This window comes from Muscardinus avellanarius, assembly GCF_963383645.1.
Source record: "Muscardinus avellanarius genome assembly, chromosome: 4".
Taxonomy (NCBI): domain Eukaryota; kingdom Metazoa; phylum Chordata; class Mammalia; order Rodentia; family Gliridae; genus Muscardinus; species Muscardinus avellanarius.
This window is the reverse complement of record NC_137789.1, coordinates 136,640,694-136,662,783: the sequence shown is the minus strand read 5'-3', so window position 1 is coordinate 136,662,783 and position 22,090 is coordinate 136,640,694. Positions and strand designations below refer to the sequence as shown.

At 38.2% G+C, this 22,090-nt stretch overlaps 1 protein-coding gene across 2 annotated transcripts in view; it reads right to left on the bottom strand.

The window, feature by feature from the left end:
* The window catches only part of SLK (STE20 like kinase), a gene marked incomplete at both ends in the record, with an annotated part of 53,136 nt that overhangs the window by 21,780 nt on the left and 9,266 nt on the right, over positions 1–22,090 (bottom strand). For both annotated transcript variants that reach the window (XM_080694094.1, XM_080694095.1), the window contains 8 exons: positions 602–1,978; positions 2,562–2,690; positions 5,001–5,082; positions 5,697–5,891; positions 6,034–6,106; positions 8,731–8,880; positions 9,250–9,298; positions 12,663–12,827. In XM_080694094.1, coding sequence (XP_080550220.1) covers positions 602–1,978; positions 2,562–2,690; positions 5,001–5,082; positions 5,697–5,891; positions 6,034–6,106; positions 8,731–8,880; positions 9,250–9,298; positions 12,663–12,827 — 2,220 coding nt within the window. The remainder of the gene's footprint in view (positions 1–601; positions 1,979–2,561; positions 2,691–5,000; positions 5,083–5,696; positions 5,892–6,033; positions 6,107–8,730; positions 8,881–9,249; positions 9,299–12,662; positions 12,828–22,090) is intronic.

The following is a 22,090-nucleotide window of genomic DNA, read 5'->3' as shown; positions in this document are numbered from 1 at the left end:
AAGTTGCTGAGAGCCTCACTAAGTAGCTGAGGCTGGCTTTGAACCTGTGTGATCCTCCTGTCTCAGCCTCCTGAGTGCTGGGATTACAAGCGTGTGCCACCACACCCAGCTTAAAGAATTTTTTAAAAGCTCAAGTGTTCTGGGTCTTAGTTTTTGGTTTTGTTTCCCCATCTCACAGCAGTAGCAATGACTGTGAAGAAGTGAAAAGTAACCATGTGTATGAGCCAGTGATAAGTCAATGACTGCTTACACCTTAAATGTGCTTGAAAATAGATCACTCTTCAAATGCTCATTCTTTCACGTATTAGTAATCTTTGCTAAGATCACATCTAGAGACACAAGCAATATAGGAATGAATATTGAACTAAGCAACTATATGCTACTGTTCATCTACATCGGGTTTGCAAAATAGGTAGGTCCTATCAAAAAATATTTAAAGATTATATTCAGAATCTCTATCCCTGGTTCTTTTTCATTGACTGCCTTAATAGCCAAAAAGAATTCAAGGGGTTGTTTATGCTGTTTCATTTTTAAAACAACAATAAACTCTTAATTCCCAAGTACAAGAGAAAAATCCCAATAAGGATTCACATACACTTACTTGTAAAGATATTGACCCACTGTCTTTTGTTTTACTTAGGAAGCTAGAGATGGATAAATTCAAGTCAATGCTGCTATTATCAGCAGTGGAACCAGTGCCTGAGTCAGTATCATTTTCTTTTTGATTCTCAGATTCTGGTAGCAGAATAGCTTCAGTTTTTGATAAAGCACCTATTTCTCCTTTGTTTTCTGCATCTTCAGAGTTGATGTTAATACTGGGTATTGGAACAGGCTGAGGTTCACTGGGCTGTGAAGCTGCAGTAACTTGAGGTTCTCTTTTAATTGGCATTTCACGTGGAATTTCTTCTGCCTCTCTATCTATCTGAGTGATGGCTTCCTGGGCATCCTGAGTTTCCTTTCCTGGCGCCCTTTGGTCAGCATCAATCTCTGTACTTCTAACCTCTATTTTTTCAGTGCCGCTTGACTCAGTAACTTCCTCAAGTTCATTTGTCCCTGGTTCCTCACTGGTCTCCAGTATGCTCTCTGAACTGTTAATTAATTGCTCTTCACTTTGGCCTTCTACACGTCTTTGAACTACCTCTTTAGGTTCAATTATTTCTTTAACAGGAGGAGTTTCCTCAGCACCACCAGCCTCAGTACCATCTATAGGCTTATTTATTAATTTCTGTGCTACTTCAACCTCTTCTTGCTCATCATTTTTCTGAGCATCCTCGGTCTTTTCAATTGCCTTGTGAGCAACATCTGTCACCTCATTTGTTCCTACCACGCTGCTTGTATCACTGATTACATCTTTTTGAGCTTCATCATCTTTTCCAAATTTCTCTTGGGTATCCTCCATTGTTAGTCCAATGTCATTATCAACTGCCTGAATGTCTGCCTCTTTTTCTCCTGTCTCTTGAGAAACTAAATCCACTGTTGGAATAATAGTATCTTTAGTTTCTTCAGACTTTATAAACTTATTTTCAAATATCTGTTGTTTTTCCTGATCCCTTTCTTCTTTAGGTTTCAGGTTATGTTTGTTATTTGTTTCTAATGTTATCACTATATTGTTCTCTTTTCCTTCGCTGACTGAATTAATGTCCATAGTTTCTTGGTCTTCTGTGTCAGGTGGATTTTCAAGCTTGGGTCTCTTCTCTTCTCTCCCATTTTCCTGGACTGCTATTGTTCTATCATGGAATTCAACCATGGCTTCTAAATGAGCGTCATTTAAATGTTCATTAATACTCTCCACAACCTTTTCAGCTTCATCAATGGTGGGTTTTTCGTTAAGAACTTTGCTGCTAAATTTATCCCCAGAAGCACTGCGTTCTGTTTTTTCTGAGACAGATTCCAAAATACAAGCATTTTGTGAAAGTTTATCTTCTTCAGAGCTGGCGATACTTAGGTCAGAGGAGGCACGCTTACTTGCAGGTATTGGCTAAAAAAGATTTTATATATTTTTAGTATTAAAACATGACCTCAATATGGTGTTCAAAACAATGCTCATATATAAAAATGATTTAACATCTGTATTCTATAAAAGTTGCTGAAACTATAAAAAATAATTTAAAGAACTGATAATTCAGTAATAAATATGACAGAAATGGTTAGTAAGGCGCAATCTTGCCACTAACCTTATCGTGTGTGTGTGTGTGTGTGTGTGTGTGTGTGTGTGTGTGTGTGTGTGTTAGTTACTGGGGATGGAACCCAGGAGCTTTCTACTTCCGGGCTATACCTGCAGACCTACTTTTTATATTTTATTTGGAAACAGGGTCTCAATAAGGTTGCTAATAGCCTCCCTAAGTAGCTGAGGATAGCTTCAAACCTATGCAATCCCCCTGTCTCAGCCACCCAAGCACTGGGACTACAAGCATGCACCACTACACCCGGCTCCTACCCTTATCTTTAAAATTAAAGGTTTTGTAATGCCACCCATCAGTTATCTCTTATAGGTATGCAACCTCACTTCAAACTCCAACTCTAAAAACTAACTAAATAAAATTTCCTTTCCAAATACTGACCAGAGAATTTTCTGTTTCCTCCTCATCATCTTCCTCTTTACCATCTTCAACTTCTTCTGTTACTTCAGCCTTTGCCTCTGCAATCAATTCTCGAATTGGTTTGTTGGAATCAACGGTAACAAAGGGATGCTGTTGATCGTTAAAAAGAGCATACTTAACAACAACTGAAATACCTGCCTATAAAGTAAACTTCAAACACAAAAACACACATCCTGATGAGGTAAAACTATAAACTATGTGTAGGAAAAACACAATTTTAGAGAATATTACACCTGGAAAGCAAAAGAAAAGGGGAGAATTAAACAAGGCATGGTGGCCCGCACCTGTAATCCCAGTACTTGGGAAGCTGAGACAAGGGTATCACAGGTTTGAAGTCAGACTCAGCAACTTAGTGAGACCCTCAGTAACTTCCATGAGACCCTGCTTCAAATAAAATAGGGCTAGGGGTATAGTTCAGACATAGAATGTTCCTCCTGGGTTTAACCTTCACTACCACCAAAAAAAAAAAAAAATTAAATTAAATTAAATTAAAATTTAAAGCACATTTAAGCCAGTACATTATTGATTCTTAAAAAGTAATGACTATATGAATCATATCAATGCTTCAATTAAACCAAGCACAGTAAAGTTAAGCCTGTAATCCAGCTACTAAGGAGCTGAGGCAGAAGGACTGCAATTCTAAGGCCAGTCCTAGCAACCTGGAGAGACCCTGTCAAAAGACAAAAGAAAAAAGGGCTGGGGATGAAGTTCAGTGGTATAGTGCTTGCCTAGCATGCACAAAGTCCAGTGTTCAATCCCCAGCACCCTCTCAAAAAAAAAGTGTCAGTTAAAAAAAAAAAATCAAGCCAAGTGTTGTGGCACATGCTTGTAATACCAATACTTGGGAAGCTGAGAAGGAGAGTTTGCAGGTACAAAGCCAGCCTAACAATTCAGTAAAAAGACTGAGCTGGGGGGATAACTTGAAGGTAGAATGCCTCTGGGTTCAATCCCCGCAACACCCCCCAAAAACCACAAAAGTAATAACAAAAGTATCTACAAATAATGTCAGGCAGAGTGGCATATATCTTTAATCCCATACTAGAGATGCTAAAACAGGAGGATTGCAGGTTTAGGCCAGTCTCAAAAACTTAATGAGATTCTACTTCAAAAATAAAAAATAGAGACTTGAGGTTTAATTTGGAGTTAGAATGCCCTCAGTTCAATCTCCAGTACCAAAAAACATATCTACACATATCTATTTTTGGTTTTGAAATGCTTCTAATATTCCTGAAGATACTTCATTCATCTCTGAATACTGAACAGCTGGCCTTTAAATGTGGAAGTTGTGAAATAATACTAGAAGGTGTTTCTGGGATATACTTATTGCTCACAGCAAGGCAATTTTTTCCTGTTTCCTCTCTCACCACCAGATATATAGGTCAGACAAAAGCACTACAATGTAAGAGTTATACAATAATTTTCCTAATAATTGCCCCCAAGATTTATTATTCTATTTATCTACCTATAATATTAATTGACAATTTTTTATTTCAAATATTTCAAACAGGTCCTGCTATAAATCAAAATTAAATTATCCAATCACTTTAACACTTTTTAAAAGTCAACAATAGCCGGGCGTGGTGGCGCACGCTTGTAATCCCAGCATTCTGGAGGCTGAGACCAGAGGATCACGGTTCGCGGACAGCCTCAGCTACTTAATGAGGCCCTCTGCAACTTTGTGAGACCCTCTGTCAAAATAAAGAATAAGAAATAGGGCAGAGGGTGTAGCCTGAGGTCGAATGTCCCTGGGTTCCATCCCCAGACCCGCAAAAAAAAAAACAAAAAACAAACAAAAAAAACCCTGAATGTTAGCAATGTCAGCACATGTTTGTAAATCAAATAATAAGTACTATACCATATATTTTGGCTTTCCACAGAGAAAATGAAACTAAAATATATTTTTGCTGGGCATGGTGGTACACACTTGTAAAAGCAGTACTTGGGAGGTTGGGACAGGAGGATCGCAGGTTCATGGCCAGCCTCAGCTACTTAGTGAGGCCCTTTACAAGTTAGTGAGACCCTGTTTCAAAATAAAAAATAAAAAATAGGGCTGGGGGTATAGGTCAGAGATAGAATGCCCCTGGGTTCTATCCTCAGTACCACAAAAAAAAAAAAAGAACTTAAAAAAAAAAAAGAATAAAGCCAGGTGTGGTGGCACATGCTTGTAATTTCAGTATTTGGGAAGCTGAGACAGGAGGCTTGCAGATTTGCCACCAGCTTCAACTACTTAGTGAAGCTCTCCACAACTTAGTGAGATCCCATAAGGCTGGGGTGTAAGTCCGAAATAGAATGTTCCTGAGTTTAATCCCCAAAACTGCAAAAAAAAAAATTTTAATTATATTCTTTTAAAGAGATGTTAAAATGATATGACCCACTGCTGTCATACTATCCCTGTTTTACCTGCAGTAGTTGAGAGGTAGTCCACCTGGCATCCACATTCTTTTCCAAGCATTTCTTTAGAAAATCCTTAAAATTTGAAGACCTTCAAAATAAAATTTTAACAATGGCATTCTATTTTACTTTCTAGCTATTGAAATCAAGCAAAATTCCTTGTTATAATTATGCTTATTTTTCATTATTAAGAAAGAAAATTGATGAAAATAAAATTGATATAAGAAATCAATATAAGAAAATTGATGAAAATAAAATCAGTACAAGAAAATTGATGAAAATAAAATCTTAGTGAGAAATTATTAATGAGAATAAGGTTTTATAAAACTTATTCTATAAATACATGTTAGACACGTAGGTACACAGCTGATCATTAAGATATAGCCATACATTCACAAGTATGCAAAATATAAAAAAACATTCTATTATACTAAATTTCACAAATAAACATCAACTGCATATATGATTCACTTTCTCATAATACAGAAAATACCTTTTTCATGCAAAACTCAACTCACTCATATTTTCAAGTACATGAGAAAAGTCAGTTATAACTGTTTGCTCTTAAGTCTTGAAACTATAACCTAAATCTGTTTTCTTATTCATGTAGTCTTTGTACCACATACCCAAACGTAAATACCCCAGGAAAGTTAGAATTAAATGTTACGTTTTGCCTCTTAAAAAGCTTTGTTTAGAGCAGTTTACCATCGTGATGGCTGTGCTAATGTAGGGGGCTCAGATTTTGCTATTTTTAGCAGCACTCGCATTGGATTTAACTCATGATGAGGTGGTTCTATCTCAGCCATTTCTATTAAAGTGATACCCAAGGACCAAACATCAGCTTTGTAGTCATAGGGTCTGTCCTTCGATGTCTCACACATAACTACTTCAGGAGCCATCCTATGAAGATAGAGAATTGAAAGTCAAGATATTTACTTAAGAACCATTATTGCAAACAACACAGATAATAGATTTGGATAAAATTAATCAGTAATAGTAACTGTTGACACGACTAATACTATAAATTCATAAAAATACCTACCAATATGGTGTGCCAATAAAGGAATCCCTTCTTTGAATTGTCCTCGTGTTTTTAGCTGATACTCCAAAATCCGCTTGAAACAAGTAATCATATAATAGTATTAATGATAACTTTCAAGTACGGTTAATTGTATTCAATGGGGCATTTCAAGTCTTCAATAAGGCTATTCTTATTAAAGGGTAAGCAAAATAGAAATAAGTTCTCTACCATTCTAATCTTGACCGCCCTCTTTTACCACCTTCCAAAATCACTGCTAAAATTTGTGACCTTTGGGGGAGTCACAAATCACTGTAATATTTGATACTGTTTTTTCTCCCCAAAGAATCGATTTGCTCCTTGAGGGTGATATTACCTCCATAAGAATGCAAATCATATATAATAAGGGATGGAGAGGTAATCTGTACATTATAAAAAGAAAAATTTATATGGGCAAGTTTAAACTTTAATGCTAGAGATAAACACTGGATGACTGAGCCCTAAAAAAATGTGAGGAAGTGATTAAGAGTCCGAACAAAGTGTGTAAAGAGGAGGAGGAGTGATTGAAATGGGCAAATGGAAGAACTGGGGTGTCTGTCAAAGTTAAAGGTTTTTTACCTAGGTGGTGATTTTAAAGCTTCTGCCCAAAAAACTACAAAGACACTAAGTTATACTTTTTTTGTGTAGCTTTCTATATCTTTAACAATAAAGGATCAAATTTAGTATACTGCCTATTTAGTATATTGACAAAACAAAGTAAAATGGTTATAATCATTGGTATTAATATGGCCTTTGAATATAGATTGTACATTAATATCTTTCTAAATTATGCAAATGAAGACTCCATCACTAGATTTTTTTTTAAACTTTGTATTTTGAATATAAAGAGGGTTGCAGCCAGGCGTGGTGGCACACACTTGTAATCCCACCATTCGTGAGGCTGAGACCGGAGGATCGCGGTTCGCGGACAGTCTCAGCTACTTAGTGAGGCCCTCCACAACTTAGTGAGACCCTGTTTCAAAATAAAATAGGGCAGGGGGTGAAGCTCGGAGGTGAAATGCCGCTGGGTTCCAGACCCGCAATAAATAAATAAATAAATAAATAAATAAATAAGGTTGCATCTTTTATTTATATGTATATATATGAAATCACCAATCTAAAATCTGTATCTAACTGTTCTTATGAAATGAATCATTTATTGCTTCAGTATAAAAAACAAAACTAAATTAAGCTGAGCATGCTGGTGCACACTTGTAATCCCAGTATTTGGGCAGCTGAGACAGGAGGATCCCAGGTTCGTGGCCAGCCTCAGCAACTTAGACCCTGTTTCAAAAAAGTAAAATAAAACAGGGCTGGAGGTTAGGTCAGAGGTAGAATGCCACTGGGTTAAATCCCCAGTACCAAAAAAAAAAAGGTTTTTTTAATGTTAATACTTTTGTAGGCATCTTTTTGGAATGTAAGGTTACTTTGTTGGATTATCTAAGGTGCCATACCAATAAAATAAGAGTATAAAACTAAAAAACCTACTAGACATAATTTTTGAAAATAAAAATAAAACGGAGTTATAGTACTATAGTATGTTATACTCTAAATGCAAAATATTTTAAAGTATTAAATCTAAGCTGGGTGTGGTGGCGCCCGCTTGTAATCCCTACGCTTGGGAGGTGGAGACAGGAGGATCGCGCAGGTTTGAAGCCAGCTGTGCTGGCTTAAGAGACCCTGTTTCCAAATAAAAATATAAAATAGGTCTGGGAGTGTAGCCTGAAGGTAGAAGGGTTTCCAGGAACCCCAGTACCACCAAATAAAAATAAAATAAAATTTAAAAATAAAGTATTAAATCTATATACAAAAATTTAAGGGAAAAATTAACCAGTCTTTTAAAGTTAGCCCTTTTTGCCAAGCATGGTGGCACAGGCTTGTAATTCCAGTGACTCAGATGGCTGAGGCAGAAGCACGGCATGTTCAAGGCCAGCCTCAGCAAACTTAGCAAGACTCTCTGTCTCAAAATAAAAACAAAGTGAAAAATAAAATGGCTGGGAAGGTAACTCACAGTTGTAGAATGCCCCTTTGGGAAATTAAAAAAAAATTCCTATTCTCTTTTTAAAGTGTCTTTGTATAACTGGGTATAGTGGTCCACTCTTATAATCCCAGTACTTGGGAGGCTGATAGCAGGTTGGAGACCAGCCTCAGCAACAGTAAGATCCTCGGCAGCCTAGTGAGACTGAGTAAAAATAGAGGGGAGGGAGCTGGGGTTGTAGCCCAGAGATAGAATGCCCCTGGGTTCAATTCCCCGTACTAAAAAATAAGTAAAAATAAACTCTTTTCATTAAATGCCTATAGGAATGAATTCAGGGAGTTAATGTATATTTATGAAAGGAAGAGTTTACTTTTTTTTTGGGGGGGGGGTACTGGGGATTGAACCCAGGGGCATTCTACTTCTGATCTATACCCCCAGCCCTGTTTATTTTTATTTTAACAGGGTCTCACTAGGTGGCTGAGAGTCTCACTACTTGCTGAGGCTCACACCTTTGATCCTCTGGTCTCAGCCTCCCAAGTACTGAGATTACAAACATGCGCCACCACACCCAGATAAAGGAAGGGTTTAAAACACTAATAAGGAGTAGTTTTCCATGTTTCATCTATTTGAGCAGCAATAAAAAGACATACATTCAGGAGTAGATTTCTGAGCACAAATTCAAATGTTTTAAGTGAATAACTTACCCAACTTAATATCTCCATCTAAGGTAAAAAGAATGTTGCCAGCTTTTAGATCTCTATGTATGATTTTATTATCATGTAAGTAGTTCAATGCCTCTAAAGTCTGCTTGCAAACTACTTGTATTTGGGACTCGGTTAATGGTCTCTCAAGTTCTACAGGGAGAAAGTAAATTAAAAAAGACTATTTTAATGAAAACATAGCACTGAGCTATACACTTTATATAAATCATCACTGTGAGTTTGTCAAAGTTCATATGGATTGATTTTATTTTAGAAGAGCTAAATACCCACAAGATTATTTCCCTGACATATTATATTTAACAGTTCATTTTAGAATTTATTATAGTTATTCAAAAATACAAATATATAGAGCTGACGTTTTAATTCACTGAACCTCATCCAACAATTTTATTTTATAAATTTTATTTATAAATAAATTTATAATTTTAATTTATAAATATCAAGTTAAAATCCTTTTAAATAAAATTTAAGATAAAACATATAGAATAAAAAGGTATTTACCAAGCATCACAGCATCCACTGCTCCACCTGCACAAAATTCAATGAGGATCTGCATGCAAAAAAAGCATGTGTCACTACTACACTGAGTTTCAGAATTCTTTCCTCAATTTAGCAAAAGTCACAAAGAACAGCTATCAAATAACCTAAGCTAGGGAAATAATATTTCCCTAGTAATATGCAAAACATGAAAATTTTCTTTGTCAAAAAGTTACAAGTCTTAAGTGATACACAGCTAAGATTTTGCTGAAGCGTGTGTGCTTTAAGGACCATTTTTAGTGTCCTTGCTTCTCTAAAATTACCAGTTACAGAATTTTTATTCAGTACAGTACTATTATATAACCATTTTGCCATACTGAAAGGTTCTATTACTCTCATTTCAAGGTAACTTATGTGACTTAAGTGATCAAATATATTGTTTAATAAGAATAAATTCTGATGAGCCAGGCGTGGTGGCTCACGCTTGTAACCCCAACATTTGGGAGGCTGAGACAGGAGGATTGTGGTTCAAGGACAACCTCAGCTACTTAGAGAAGTGCTTTTTGCAACTCAGTGAGACCCTCTTTCAAAATAAAGAATTTTTTTAAAAGGCTGGGGGTGGCGCCGGGCATGGTGGCGCACGCTTGTAATCCCCGCGCTTGGGAGGCGGAGACAGGAGGATCGTGCAGGTTCGAAGCCAGCCGCGCTGGCTTAGGAGACCCTGTTTCCAAAAATAAAAAAATAGGTCTGGGAGTGTAGCCCGGAGGTAGAAGGGCTTCCAGGAACCCCAGTACCACACACAAAAAAGGCTGGGGGTGTAGCTGGGAGGTAGAATGCCTCCCTGAGTATCTGGGAGGTGGGGGGTAGAATGCCCCTGGGTTCTACCCCATGTACCACACACACACACAAAAGTTAGATTCTAACTCAATTATCACTTTCTGATGAAGGCTCTTCTTGAGCTCCTTAATAAGATATAATACTACTATGTACCTTTCCATCTGAACCCTTACCAGTTATAATTGTATGCTTCTTGTGATTATTTTATTATCTATGTCTCCCATTAAACTGCACCTCATAGTCATCCAAATTTTTATTCTACAACAGTTCCAAGTAAATATCTATTATTAAATTGTCTAGAAATTCATTTTCATTCTAATCTTTGAAAACATTTTGCTAGAGCCCTGGACAACTATTTATAGAAGACACCACATTAATAATAACTGTATCTTTTTTTAAAAAAAATAACATTTAAGGCCTGGCATGGTGGCACAGGCTTGTAATCCCAGGTTTGGGAGGCTGAGACAGGAGGATTACAGTTCACTACAGCCTCAGCTACTTTGTGAGGCCCTTTGCAACCCAGTGAGACCCTATTTCAGAATAAAGAATAAATATCAGGCTGGGGATGTAGCTTGGAGATAGAATGTCCATGGGTTTCATCCCCAGTACCACACACACACACAAAAAAAATTAAATTGTATAGTCCCTGCTCTTTATCCCTTCACTACAAAAGTGCTTTATTTTTCTAGGTGTTTGCCAATTACAAACTGTTTTCAAAGTCATTATAATATCTGAAAATTAGTTTAGGAGGTAAAACATTATTTATGCTATAAATGAGTAAACAGACTCATAAAGGTTAACTAATTAATCCAAACTTCTAACTGGCAGCACTAGGACCAAAATATATAGGCTTTTTTGATTTCCAGTCAGACATTCTTTATGTTGCTTACTCTTTTCTCATAATACCTTGTTTCTTTCTTTAAGGAGAAAAACATAAACTCCATTTTAAAAAGCTCTTTTAAACCAGGGGGGGTAGTGCATACTTGTAATCTCAGTACCTGGGAGGCTGAGACAGGAGGACAAGAGTTTCACAGCCAGCCTCAGCTACATAGGCCCTCCACAATTTAATGAGACCCTGTTTCAAAATAAGGAATAAAAAATGGGGTTGGGATATAGCTCAGAGGTAGAATGCCCCTGGATTCAATCCCTAGTACCAAAAAAAAAAACAAAAACAAAAAAAAAAAAAACCTCTCTTGAAAGCTAGGCTTGGTGATGCATACTTGCAATCTCAGTACTTGAGAGGCTGAGACAACAGGATCATAGCTTCAAGGACAGCCTCAGCAATTTAGTGAGGCTCTCGGCAACCTAGTGAGACCCTGTTTCCAAATAAGGAATAAAATCAGTCTAGGGGTGTAGCTCAGAAATAGAATGCCTCTGGGTTCAACTCCTAGTACCACAAAAAATAAAAATAAATAAATAAATAGCTCTCTTGATTAAACCCAATTTTAAAAAATTGGTATAGAACAAATGACTGAGTCGTTATCATAATGAATATTAATATTTTATTTCTGTATCTATTTGTACCTATTTTCATTAAAATGAATTAAATGTATGTATACTACCTTAGCCACTATATCAAGCAATGACATTGAGCCTGATGATAAAGATATTTAACACTTATAAGTATCTTTGGGCATAGTGGCACATGCTTATAATACCAGTATTTGGGAGGCTGAGACTGGAGGATCCCAGGTTCCACAGCAGCCTCAGCAAGTAGTCAGACTGTCATCAACCTAGTGAGATGGTTTCAAAATAAAAATAAAATAGTGCTGGGGATGTATGTAGATCAAAGGTAGAATGCCCTTGGGTTCAATCCCCAGCACCACACACAAATAAGAACAACAACAACAACAACAAGAAGACAACAATGACGAATTATTTTATAGTTAATTATATGAGTTGCAAAAACTTTAGGATAAAATAAGTATAAGCAATTTCTAGGAAAACAAAGAAAGCTTATCAATTATTAAACCACACTTAAATTTAAGTTACAAACAAAAACGTCTAATTTCATATTTGATGAAATTCAATATTGGGAAAATTTTATATACATACACACATATACATACATACATACATACATACACATACATACATGTATATACATATATATACATACATACGTGTGTGTGTGTGTGTGTGTGTGTGTGTGTGTGTGTGTGTGTGTGTTTGGGATTGAACCCAGGGGCTTTCTACCCCCAAGCTACCAGACTAATTTTTCATTTTTATTTTGAAACAAGGTCTCACTAGGTTGATGACAGGCTCACTACTTGCTAAGGCTGTCCTCGAACCTCAGACCCTCCTGTCTCAGCCTCCCAAGTACTGAGTTAATATTTTTAAACCACATGTTTCCACCCGGACCCAATGTCAGACAATCACAATGCATCTGGTACAATAAGAAACCTAAACAGGAACATCATCTGTTGGAGCTAAGGAAAATTATATAGTTAACAGATCTCTCATTTGCAGATCAACTCTCACTCAAGTACCATAAATAACCAAAAGTACTTAATAGAAGTAACAATAAAAAATGCCTTCACACCCTCTTTCGGACAACTGGCTCATCGTGGCCACGCCACAGATTAACAGAAAAAACCTACCCAGAGATTGTTCTCATAATAGAAGGCATCCAGGAGCTTCACTATGTTTGGGTGATCACAAGATGCCAATATGTCAATCTCAACCATATAGTCTTCAAGTTCTTCTTCAGATTTGGTGTCAATCACCTTTGCAGCTGCTAAAACATTGGTCTCTTTATTCTGGGCCTGAAATGAAAGTATCAGAGTGTCACGCTTTATTTATTTATTTATTTATTTATTTATTTATTTATTTATTTATTGCAGTACTGGGGATGGAACCCAGGGGCATTCTACCTCCGAACTAATCCCCAGCCCTATTTTTTATTCTTTATTTTTGAAACAGGGTCTCACTGAGTTGCAAAGGGCCTCACTAAGTAGCTGAGGCTGTCCATGAACCATGATCCTCCTGTCTCAGCCTCCCAAATGCTGAGATTACAAGCATGCACCACCATGCCCAACAGAGTGTCACACTTCGAGTGGGGGGGGGGGAAGGGAGGGAGGGAGAGAGAGAGATAGAGATAGAGATAGAGATAGAGAGAGAGAGAGAGAGAGAGAGAGAGAGAGAGAGAGATAGATACTGGGGATAGAACTCTGGAGCATTCTATCTCTGAGCTATACCCCCAGCCCTATTTTTTAATTATTTTGAAACAGAGTCTCATTAAATTGTGGAGGGCTTCACTAAGTCATTGAGGCTGGCTGCAAACCTGCGATCCTCCTGTCTCAACTTTCCAAGTGCTGGAATTATAAGTACATGCCACCATGCCTGGCTAAATACATACTTCCTAATTTTTATTTATTTTAGATAAGTTTTATGTTCACAGAAAAACAGAAAGTAGTGTTCCTTTATGCCTGTGATTCCTCTCCCCATCCCCCCCCCAAATACCTCCGCCACTATGAAGAGACCACACTAAGGTGCCAAGACATCCTGCTGCCTCGGCATCTATGTGTTGAAGACCCCACTCCACATAGTAAAACTCGGCAAAAAGCCCCGAGAAAGAGGTATCGTCTCTGGCAAAAAATATCCCCCACTTTAGATATCCTTCATAACTATTATTCTCTTGGTATTCTTTTAACTCTCTACACGAATTGCTCTGATGATGTGAGATCAGAAATTGAGTCCGTGGAAATAAACGTCCTTGGCTTTGCTCAATAGTAAGGAAAAAACTGGCCAGAACTCAGATGCTGTGATAAGCATTCCAGCTGCAGCAATCACAAAGGGTCTCCGATCCTCACTCCTATCACTAGGTTAAGCTATTAACTCCGGTAACCGGTAGCTCAGTTTAAGGAAACTTTGTTTACCCTTGAGACCCTGCCTAGAAACTTTGGGTGTGACTTCAAAGCAATTTGACTGAAGGACAGCTTAATTGCCAAAATACAATAGAGCCAAGGAGAAAGATTGTTGACCTTCACGCCCAGTGTGAGCGTTCCCCAAAACAGGGAGAATGCCGCATGGCTAGAAATGAAAATGACAAAATAAAGGACAGATATTCTAAATATATATGTATGAAGGAAAGGAAATACCGTAAGAGTAAGAAAGCACTTTTTCATGAAGAAGAGCTTATCATAAGAACGTCCCGACTGGGAAAGAAAGGAATTAGAAAGTTAGAAGCAGGTTGCAGAGGGTTTGTGATAAGGAAATGGATTATTAGAGACCAATAGGCCTTTAATAGGCTTTTGTCTAAAAAAGAGTGTTCAGCAGTCAAGGAAATACATCTGACAACTAAATCCAAGAACTTCACAGTGTTATTTGTGGTGTCTTATTTGCCAAGCTGTGTTGTGAGTTTTTGTAAGCTTTCAGACTTCAGAAGGCAAGGCGGATGAGATCTGAGAGACGTCCATCGCATCTCCCTGGACGCCACATCTCCCCATGCTTGTCATTTGGATATAGATGGAAACTTCAAAAAAGAAAGCAAAAGAAGATTCCATGAGAAGGCGTATTCTCCAAGCCCTGGGCCTTGGGCGTGCCTGTATTGCCTTTGGAATTTACCTTTGGACCTGCCCTGCTGCGATATCGGAGGAGTTAATCTCCTAAATGCTGGACTAGTCATTTACTTTGTTTATATGTAATTTACTATTGTTTTGCTGTGATTGCCCCCCTTCCCTTTCCTTTTTCTCCTATTATTAATCTCACTGGTGAAGGGTATAAATTTCTCTGGGTTCCTGTAATAAATTGTCATTGGCTCAAGAAGCCTTTGTCCACCTCAAATTCTTTCCCAAGCGTCGTACCTAAAAACTTAGGGAATTCATAGAGGGGAAAGAATTGCTGCAGATAGCCTTCTGCAGAACTCCACCTGCCTTTTGCCCCATCTTTCTGAGGATTTGACTGGGAGCTGACAATAAGGACCCAACTGAGATTAGTCGGTAACACTAAGGCAGTACATTCACCGCAACTGATGAACCTACACCAATTAACATCACCACCACTCCAAGTCCAGTTTACATTAGGGTTCACTCCTGGTGCTGCACATTCTGAGTTTCCAGGGATGTGTAACTGGTATCATCTTTTTCCTGCCTCCTTGGTTTTGCCTTTCCTAGAATGTCATATTACTGGGTCACATGGTAGAGAGGTCTTTCATGTTGGCTTCTTTCATTCAGTAATATGTGAAGTTCCTCCAGGTCTTTTCATGGCTTAATAGCTCATTTCTTTTTAGTACTATTTGAATAAGATTCCAGTTTGTCTATACCACAATTTATCCATTCACCTAATAAGGAACATGTTGATTGTTGCCAAAATTCAGCAGTTATGAATAAAGTTGCTATAAATATGTGTAGTGTCTGTGTAGTCAAGTTTTCAACTCATTTGGATAAGTACCAAAGAGCTTAAGTGCTGGATCATATGGTATGTTTAGTTTTTAAAAAACTACCAAAATGTCTTCCAAAGTAGCAATGCCATTTTCTTATCTGCAGCAATGAGTAGTAGTTGCTACTGCTTTACATCTTCACAGCATTAGTGTTATAAGCATAGGTTTTCACCAGTCTAATAGGTGTACGGTAATATCTTGTGGTTTCAGTTTGCAACATGAAGTATCTTATAAGCTTATTTGACATCTGCATATATTCTTTGGCATGGTGTCTATCTAAATCTTCTGCCCATTTTTTTAAATTGGGTTCATTTTCTAATTGTTAAACTGCTTTTTGTTTGATTGTTTTGTTTGATTGAGAAGTAGACACCCTGTGTCTACTTCTCAAGTCCCTGGGATTACAGGCAGGCACCACCATACCACACCTAGTCAACTGTTGAGTTTTTAAGAGTTCTTTGGAGCCAGGCATGATGATACCCACCTATAATCACAGTAATCGGGAGGCTAAAACTGGAGGATTACAGGTTCAAGGCCAGTCTCAGCAACTTAGCAAGACTCACAGGAACTTAGCAAAACCTTGTTTCGAAACAACAACAAAATAAAATTTTTTAAGGGCTTGGGGTATGGATTTGGAGGTAGAATGCTTCTGGACTCAATTCCTAGTGCTACAAAAAAAGGGGGGGAGGGTTCTTTGGCCAGGCTCAGTGGCACATACCTGTAATCTCAGTACTTGGGAGGATGAAATAAGGAAATCACAGGTTTAAGGTTTGCCTCAGCAGTTCAGTGAGACTCTCAGCAATTTAGTGAGACCCTATTCCAAAATAAAATATAAAAAGGTCTGCAGTGCAGCTCAAAGACAGAAGGCCCCTGGGTTCAATCCCCAATACCCCACACACATACACAAAAATTCTTTGTATATCTCGGATAACATTCCTTTATCTGGTATGTGTTTTGCAAATATTTTCCCCCAGTCTGTGGCTTGTCTTCTCATTCTTTTAACATACTATTTTTAAAAACTAACTTAAATATAACTACTACTTGCTATGCACTGCTTTACAGGCACAAAGGATAATGCTTCAAATCACTAGATCAGACTCCGATCCTGGCCTCGGAGGCCCCAGCACCGGCCTTGCCTCACGACAGGCTCTGATCCCAGCCTCGCTGGCCCTGGCACCGGCCTAACCCCTTGGCAGGCTCCGATCCCAGCCTCGGAGGCCCCAGCACCGGCCTTGCCTCACAGCATGCTCCGCTCCTGGCCTCGCTGGCCCCGGCACCAACCCTAACCCCTCGGCAAGCTCCAATCCCAGCCTTGGAGGCCCCAGCACAGGCTTTGCCTCATGGTATGCCCTGATCAGAGCCCAGCGAGGCCAGGATCGGAGCCTGCCATGAGGCAAGGCCAGTGCTGGGGCCTCCAAGGCCGGGACCGAAGACTGCTTGAAGCAAGGCCAGTGCTGGGGCCTTTGAGGCCGGGATCAGAGCCTGCCGAGGGGTGAGGCCAGAGCTGGGGCCAGCGAGGCCAGGAATAGGGCCTTCCATGAGGCAAGGCCGGTGCTTGAGCCAGTGATGCTGGGATCAGAGTCTGCGGCGGCGGCGGCGGGGGGGGGGGGGGGGGGGGGCTTCAGGAGCAGAACTTGCAATGTGACATACATAGAGAAATATCACCGAAAATAGAAAATCAGATGCTTTCCCTAATATGCAAAAACTAGGAAGAAATGGGTAGTGGGAGGAGATCTAGTTGAAGAGAGGGCCCCATGGAAGAGCAATTAAGGTGACCAATCAGAGGGATGGGATGGGGAAAGATGGAATCTCTTTAAAAAACATGATATACATAAACAAATGAATTAAACTTAATCACCAAATCAAGCATGGGATCAAGGGAGGGGAAGGGAATCGGACAGGGAAGGGATAAAGGCTAATTGTATGATGTGTGCTGGTATACCCTCACAAGTCTTGTATTCTATTGTGATGTTTGACTACAATGCACCAATAAATAAATATATATATATATATATATATATATGAAATCACTAGATCAAGTGAGTTGGACTGCTAAGAGTTCAAATTCTTTTTTTTTTTTTCCTTCAGTTCTGGGGATGAAATCCAGAGGCATTCTACCTCTGAGCTACGCCTTTAGCCCTATGGTTATTATTCTTTATTTTGAAATAGGGTCTCACAGAATTGCAAAGGGCCTCACTAAGTAGCTGAGGCTGTCCCTGAACCCAACCGCAATTCTCCTGTCTCAGACTCTCAAATGCCTGGATTACAAGTATGCACCACCACGCCCACCTTGTAAAATTCTTATTAGCTGTGATGCTTGGAGCAAAATCCCTCTGTTGTTTCCTCAGCAGTGAAATTAACCTATACTTCATAAATTTGTGAGACTATATATTTACCAAGTGAAAAATACATATAAACATTTAATACAGTAATGTCTGGCATAAATAGTAAGGATTCAAAAACATTAGCTATAATTAATACTATTATTATTTAATCCTCACAACAACCTCATAATATTTCATTATCTGTATTTCAAAGGAGGATGTAAACAAACTTGGGTAGGTAAAATGGCTTCCCCAGTTCATGTAGCTAGTAAGAGGCAAAAATCAGTATTTAAAACCAGATTTAAGCCAGGCATGGTGGTGCAGGCTTGCACCCCAGTACCAACTTGGGATTTTTCCATGCACTTAGTAGTTTAACTTTTTTGTTTTCTTCCTTGATTAACATCTCACCTCCATTGATTACAAATGAAAGTTTTCAAATATGCTTCAAATATGTAATAGAAGCCAGGACCTTTTTTGTTCCCCAAAGATAAGAATCATATCTTAAAACACCAATTAGGTGATTTTATAAGACACTTCAATGTTATTACTTCAACAAAACTACATTATTCTTTAAAAACAAACTTTTTTTTCCAGTGGTACTTGGGATGGATTCCTGGGGAATTCTACCTCAAAGCTATATCCTCAGTCCTATTTTATTTTTCATTTGAAACAGGTTCTTGATAAGTTGGCAAAAGTTTCTTGAAATTACCAAGGCTGAATTCAAACCTACAATTCTCCTATCTCAGCCTTCCCAGTACTGGGAATACAAGCTTATGCCATGAAAAGGCAAATACTAAACTTTCAAAAGCTAAGAACAAATGTTTTGATAAATAAATAAATGTCAAAATCCCACTTTAAGAGCTTATATGAATATAATTTCATAAAATAAATAAAAATATGCATATAAAAATATGCATCAAAACACTACTTACAATAATGCCAGAAAAGTTGAATTCACCTAAATGTCCATTAACAGGAACTTCATTAAATAATACAATACAGTACAACAAAAAATATTATGTAGCCACTAAAAATCAATTGTCTAATCAATATTTCTTAAGATGGAATGGGCCGGGCATGGTGGTGCATGCTTGTAATCCCCGCGCTTGGGAGGCTGAGACAAGTGCAGGTTCGAACCCAGCCTCTGAGGCCTTAAGAGACCTTGTTTCCAAATAAAAAATATAAAATAGGTCTGGGAGTGTAGCTTGGAGGTAGAAGGCCCCTGGGTTCCATCCCCAGTATCACACACACACAAAAAAAAAGGAATGAAAAGGAATGGTAGCCACAACACATTATTGAATGAGAAAAGGCATGAATGCTGTGGAACTTCACAAAAATTATAATTTTGCAAAAACAGAAGAATATCCTAATCTACTATACTTCATTACATGTAATCCCAGTACTTGGGAGAATGAAACAGGAGGATTGCAGTTTCGAGGACAGTCTCAGCAAGTAGTGAGACTCTTGTCAACCTAGTGAGACCCTGTTTCAAAATAAAAATAAAATGGGGCTAGGGGTTATCTTGGAGGTAAAATGCTCCTGAGTTCAATCTCCAGTGCCACAAAAACAAGAAAAGAAATTAAAAATAAAGTGAGGTATGGTGGCCCATGCATGTTTGTAAGGCTGAGACAGAAGGATTGCAGGTTTGAGGACAGCCTCAGCAAATAGACTCTTGTCAACCTAGTAAGATCCTTTTTCAAAATAAAAATAAAAAATAGGGCTGGGGGTGTAGCTCAGAGGTAGAAACACACACACACACACAAACACACACACACACACACACACACACACACACACGCACAATTAAAAGTAAAATTGCATTAGAAAGTAGTCCCCCCAGTTAGGTGTAGTGGCATACACTTGTAATCCCAGTACTTGGGAGGCTAAGATAGGAGGATCTAAAGTTTGCTGCCAGCCTCTGCTTACTGAGGACCTCTGCAACTTAGTGAGACACAGTTTCTCTAAAAATAGGGTCGTGGGGCAGGGGTGTACTTCAGAGGAAGAATGCCCCTGGGTTCCATCTACAGTACCACAAAAAAAGAAAAAGGAAGGAAGGAAGGAAGGAAGGAAGGAAGGAAGGAAGGAAGGAAGGAAGGGGGCAAGCAAGCAAGCAAGCCCTAGCCCCCTCTAGAGGTTGTGGGTGTAAGCTCCGTAGCAGAATGCATGTTAGGCCAGAGTAGAACACATGCTTAGCATTTGAGAGGGAAAAGGAGGGAGGAAAGGAGAGAGGAAGGGAGGGAAGGAGGGAGCAGTGCCTCTTTAGTGTTTGAAAAAAAAAATTGATTACTCATCAGAATCTGGTTCTAAAGAACTCAAAAACTTAAGAACTAAAATAAACACTGCTAGTGTGTGATAGCAATCTTTAAACAAATGCAAACAGATATAAAGTGGTTTTATATTTTATCTATTCATTTTTTGTGTGGGTCTGGGGATGGAACCCAGGGCATTTGACTTCCAAGCTACACCCTCTGCCCTATTTTTTATTCTTTATTTTGAAACAGGGTCTCACTAAGTTGCAAAGGGCCTCACTAAGTAGCTGAGGCTGTCTGCAAATGGCAATCCTCAGGTCTCAGCCTCCCAAATGCTGGGATTACAAGTGTGCACCACCACACCCGGCTCATCTATTAATATTAAAACATGAAGCCTGGCATGCTGGCACATGCCTGTAATCCCAGTACTTGCGAGGCTGAGACAGGAGTATCACAGGTTCAAAGACAGCCTCACAACTTAGTGAGACTCTCAGCAAGAGAGTCTTTCAAAACAAAAAGTAAAAGGGATAGGAGTGTAGCTCAGAGGTAGAATGCCTCTGGTTCAATCTGCAGTACCACAAAAATACATACATACATACATACATACATACATACATACATATATACATACACATTCTTCACATAAAGACTTAAGTTTTTTTAAGTTTTTGTCTTAATATGGGGCTGAGGATCAAAGCCAGAGCTTTGCACATACTAAGCATATGCTGTACCACTGAGCTACAAGCCATACCAAAAGACTTACTGAATAAAAATAAGATAGAGCTGAAGGTGTAGCTCACAGGTAGAATATCCCTGGGTTTAATCCCTTTAGTACAGATAGACAGTAAAAGAGTAAATAAATAGGATCAGGGGTGTAGCTCAGTGGTGGAGTTCCCCTGTGTTCAATCCTCCATACCAAAACACATACAAAAAATTTAAATAATAATTAAATTCCCATCTGAAAATTAAACGATCACCAAATAAAGCAGAGATTATTTCAGTCCCACAGAGGTATTACAATCAATCACAAAAGGAAGGCAAAAAAATAATATATATATATAAATATAAAAGGAATATATATATTAGGAATATATAAAAGGAATCTTTAAAAAAAGAAAAAAGATGAAATCACTTCAATAATCAATCATTCAGATAAATCCTGTTAATTTAGATGATTTGATATCAATGTTGAGAGAGGGGAAAAAGCATTTTTTACTCCCATCAAGGTAGCTTAAATAGACAGTATATAGTGATTAGTACTGTGGAAGAATAGAGGTAGAAAAATGAGGAAATGGGGGGAAATGGGAACACACAGGAAGAGGTTTCAAAGAAAATAGGGAAGTTAAGTTAGACCTGAGGTAAATTTGACCATATTATTAGCAACAAAAATTTAGTAATTATTTTAATGCTTTTTGAACCATATAATTGGAGCATTTTTATATTTTGTAAAAAATAGGATTAAAATTTCAAGTAATTTTTAGTATAAATTCTTTCTTCCTCATCCTCACAGCAACCTCTCTCTGGTGCCTTCTACTTGTGAAACTTAAAGCAGACAGCTGCTAAGGCAGAAATGTGATTTACAGTCTGAGAAACCAGCATCATAAAGCAGAGACTAGAAAGGTGTATTTGAAACTAAGAAAAAACAGCTTAATAACTAGCATAATCCTTCTCAAATCCATGAGTACTGCAGAGGGGAGAACTAAGGGAGCACTACAGAGTAGTACTAAATATTTGGATAATAAACTTCCAAAGGTCCAAAGTGTTCCTTAGTGACAAGAAGGTGACAGCATTTCTTGTCTGGTGACAGCACAGAAGGAGACATATACTTTTAGACTATTGATACTGTTGTTAGCAGTTTTCAATTATATGCTAATTCTAATGATCTTTTCAGAGTCCTGATAAGACTTTGGTAAGAAAGGTATTACTATTCATAAGAACAAAATAATTCATCATCACCTAGCAAATATAGTCAATTATTTGTGACAGTTATGTTCAATAAAGTTGCTACAAGCACTGAAGTAGCAAATACTGAATCAATGCTCATAGGAGAAATATGTGCATGAATGTGTGGACATGTG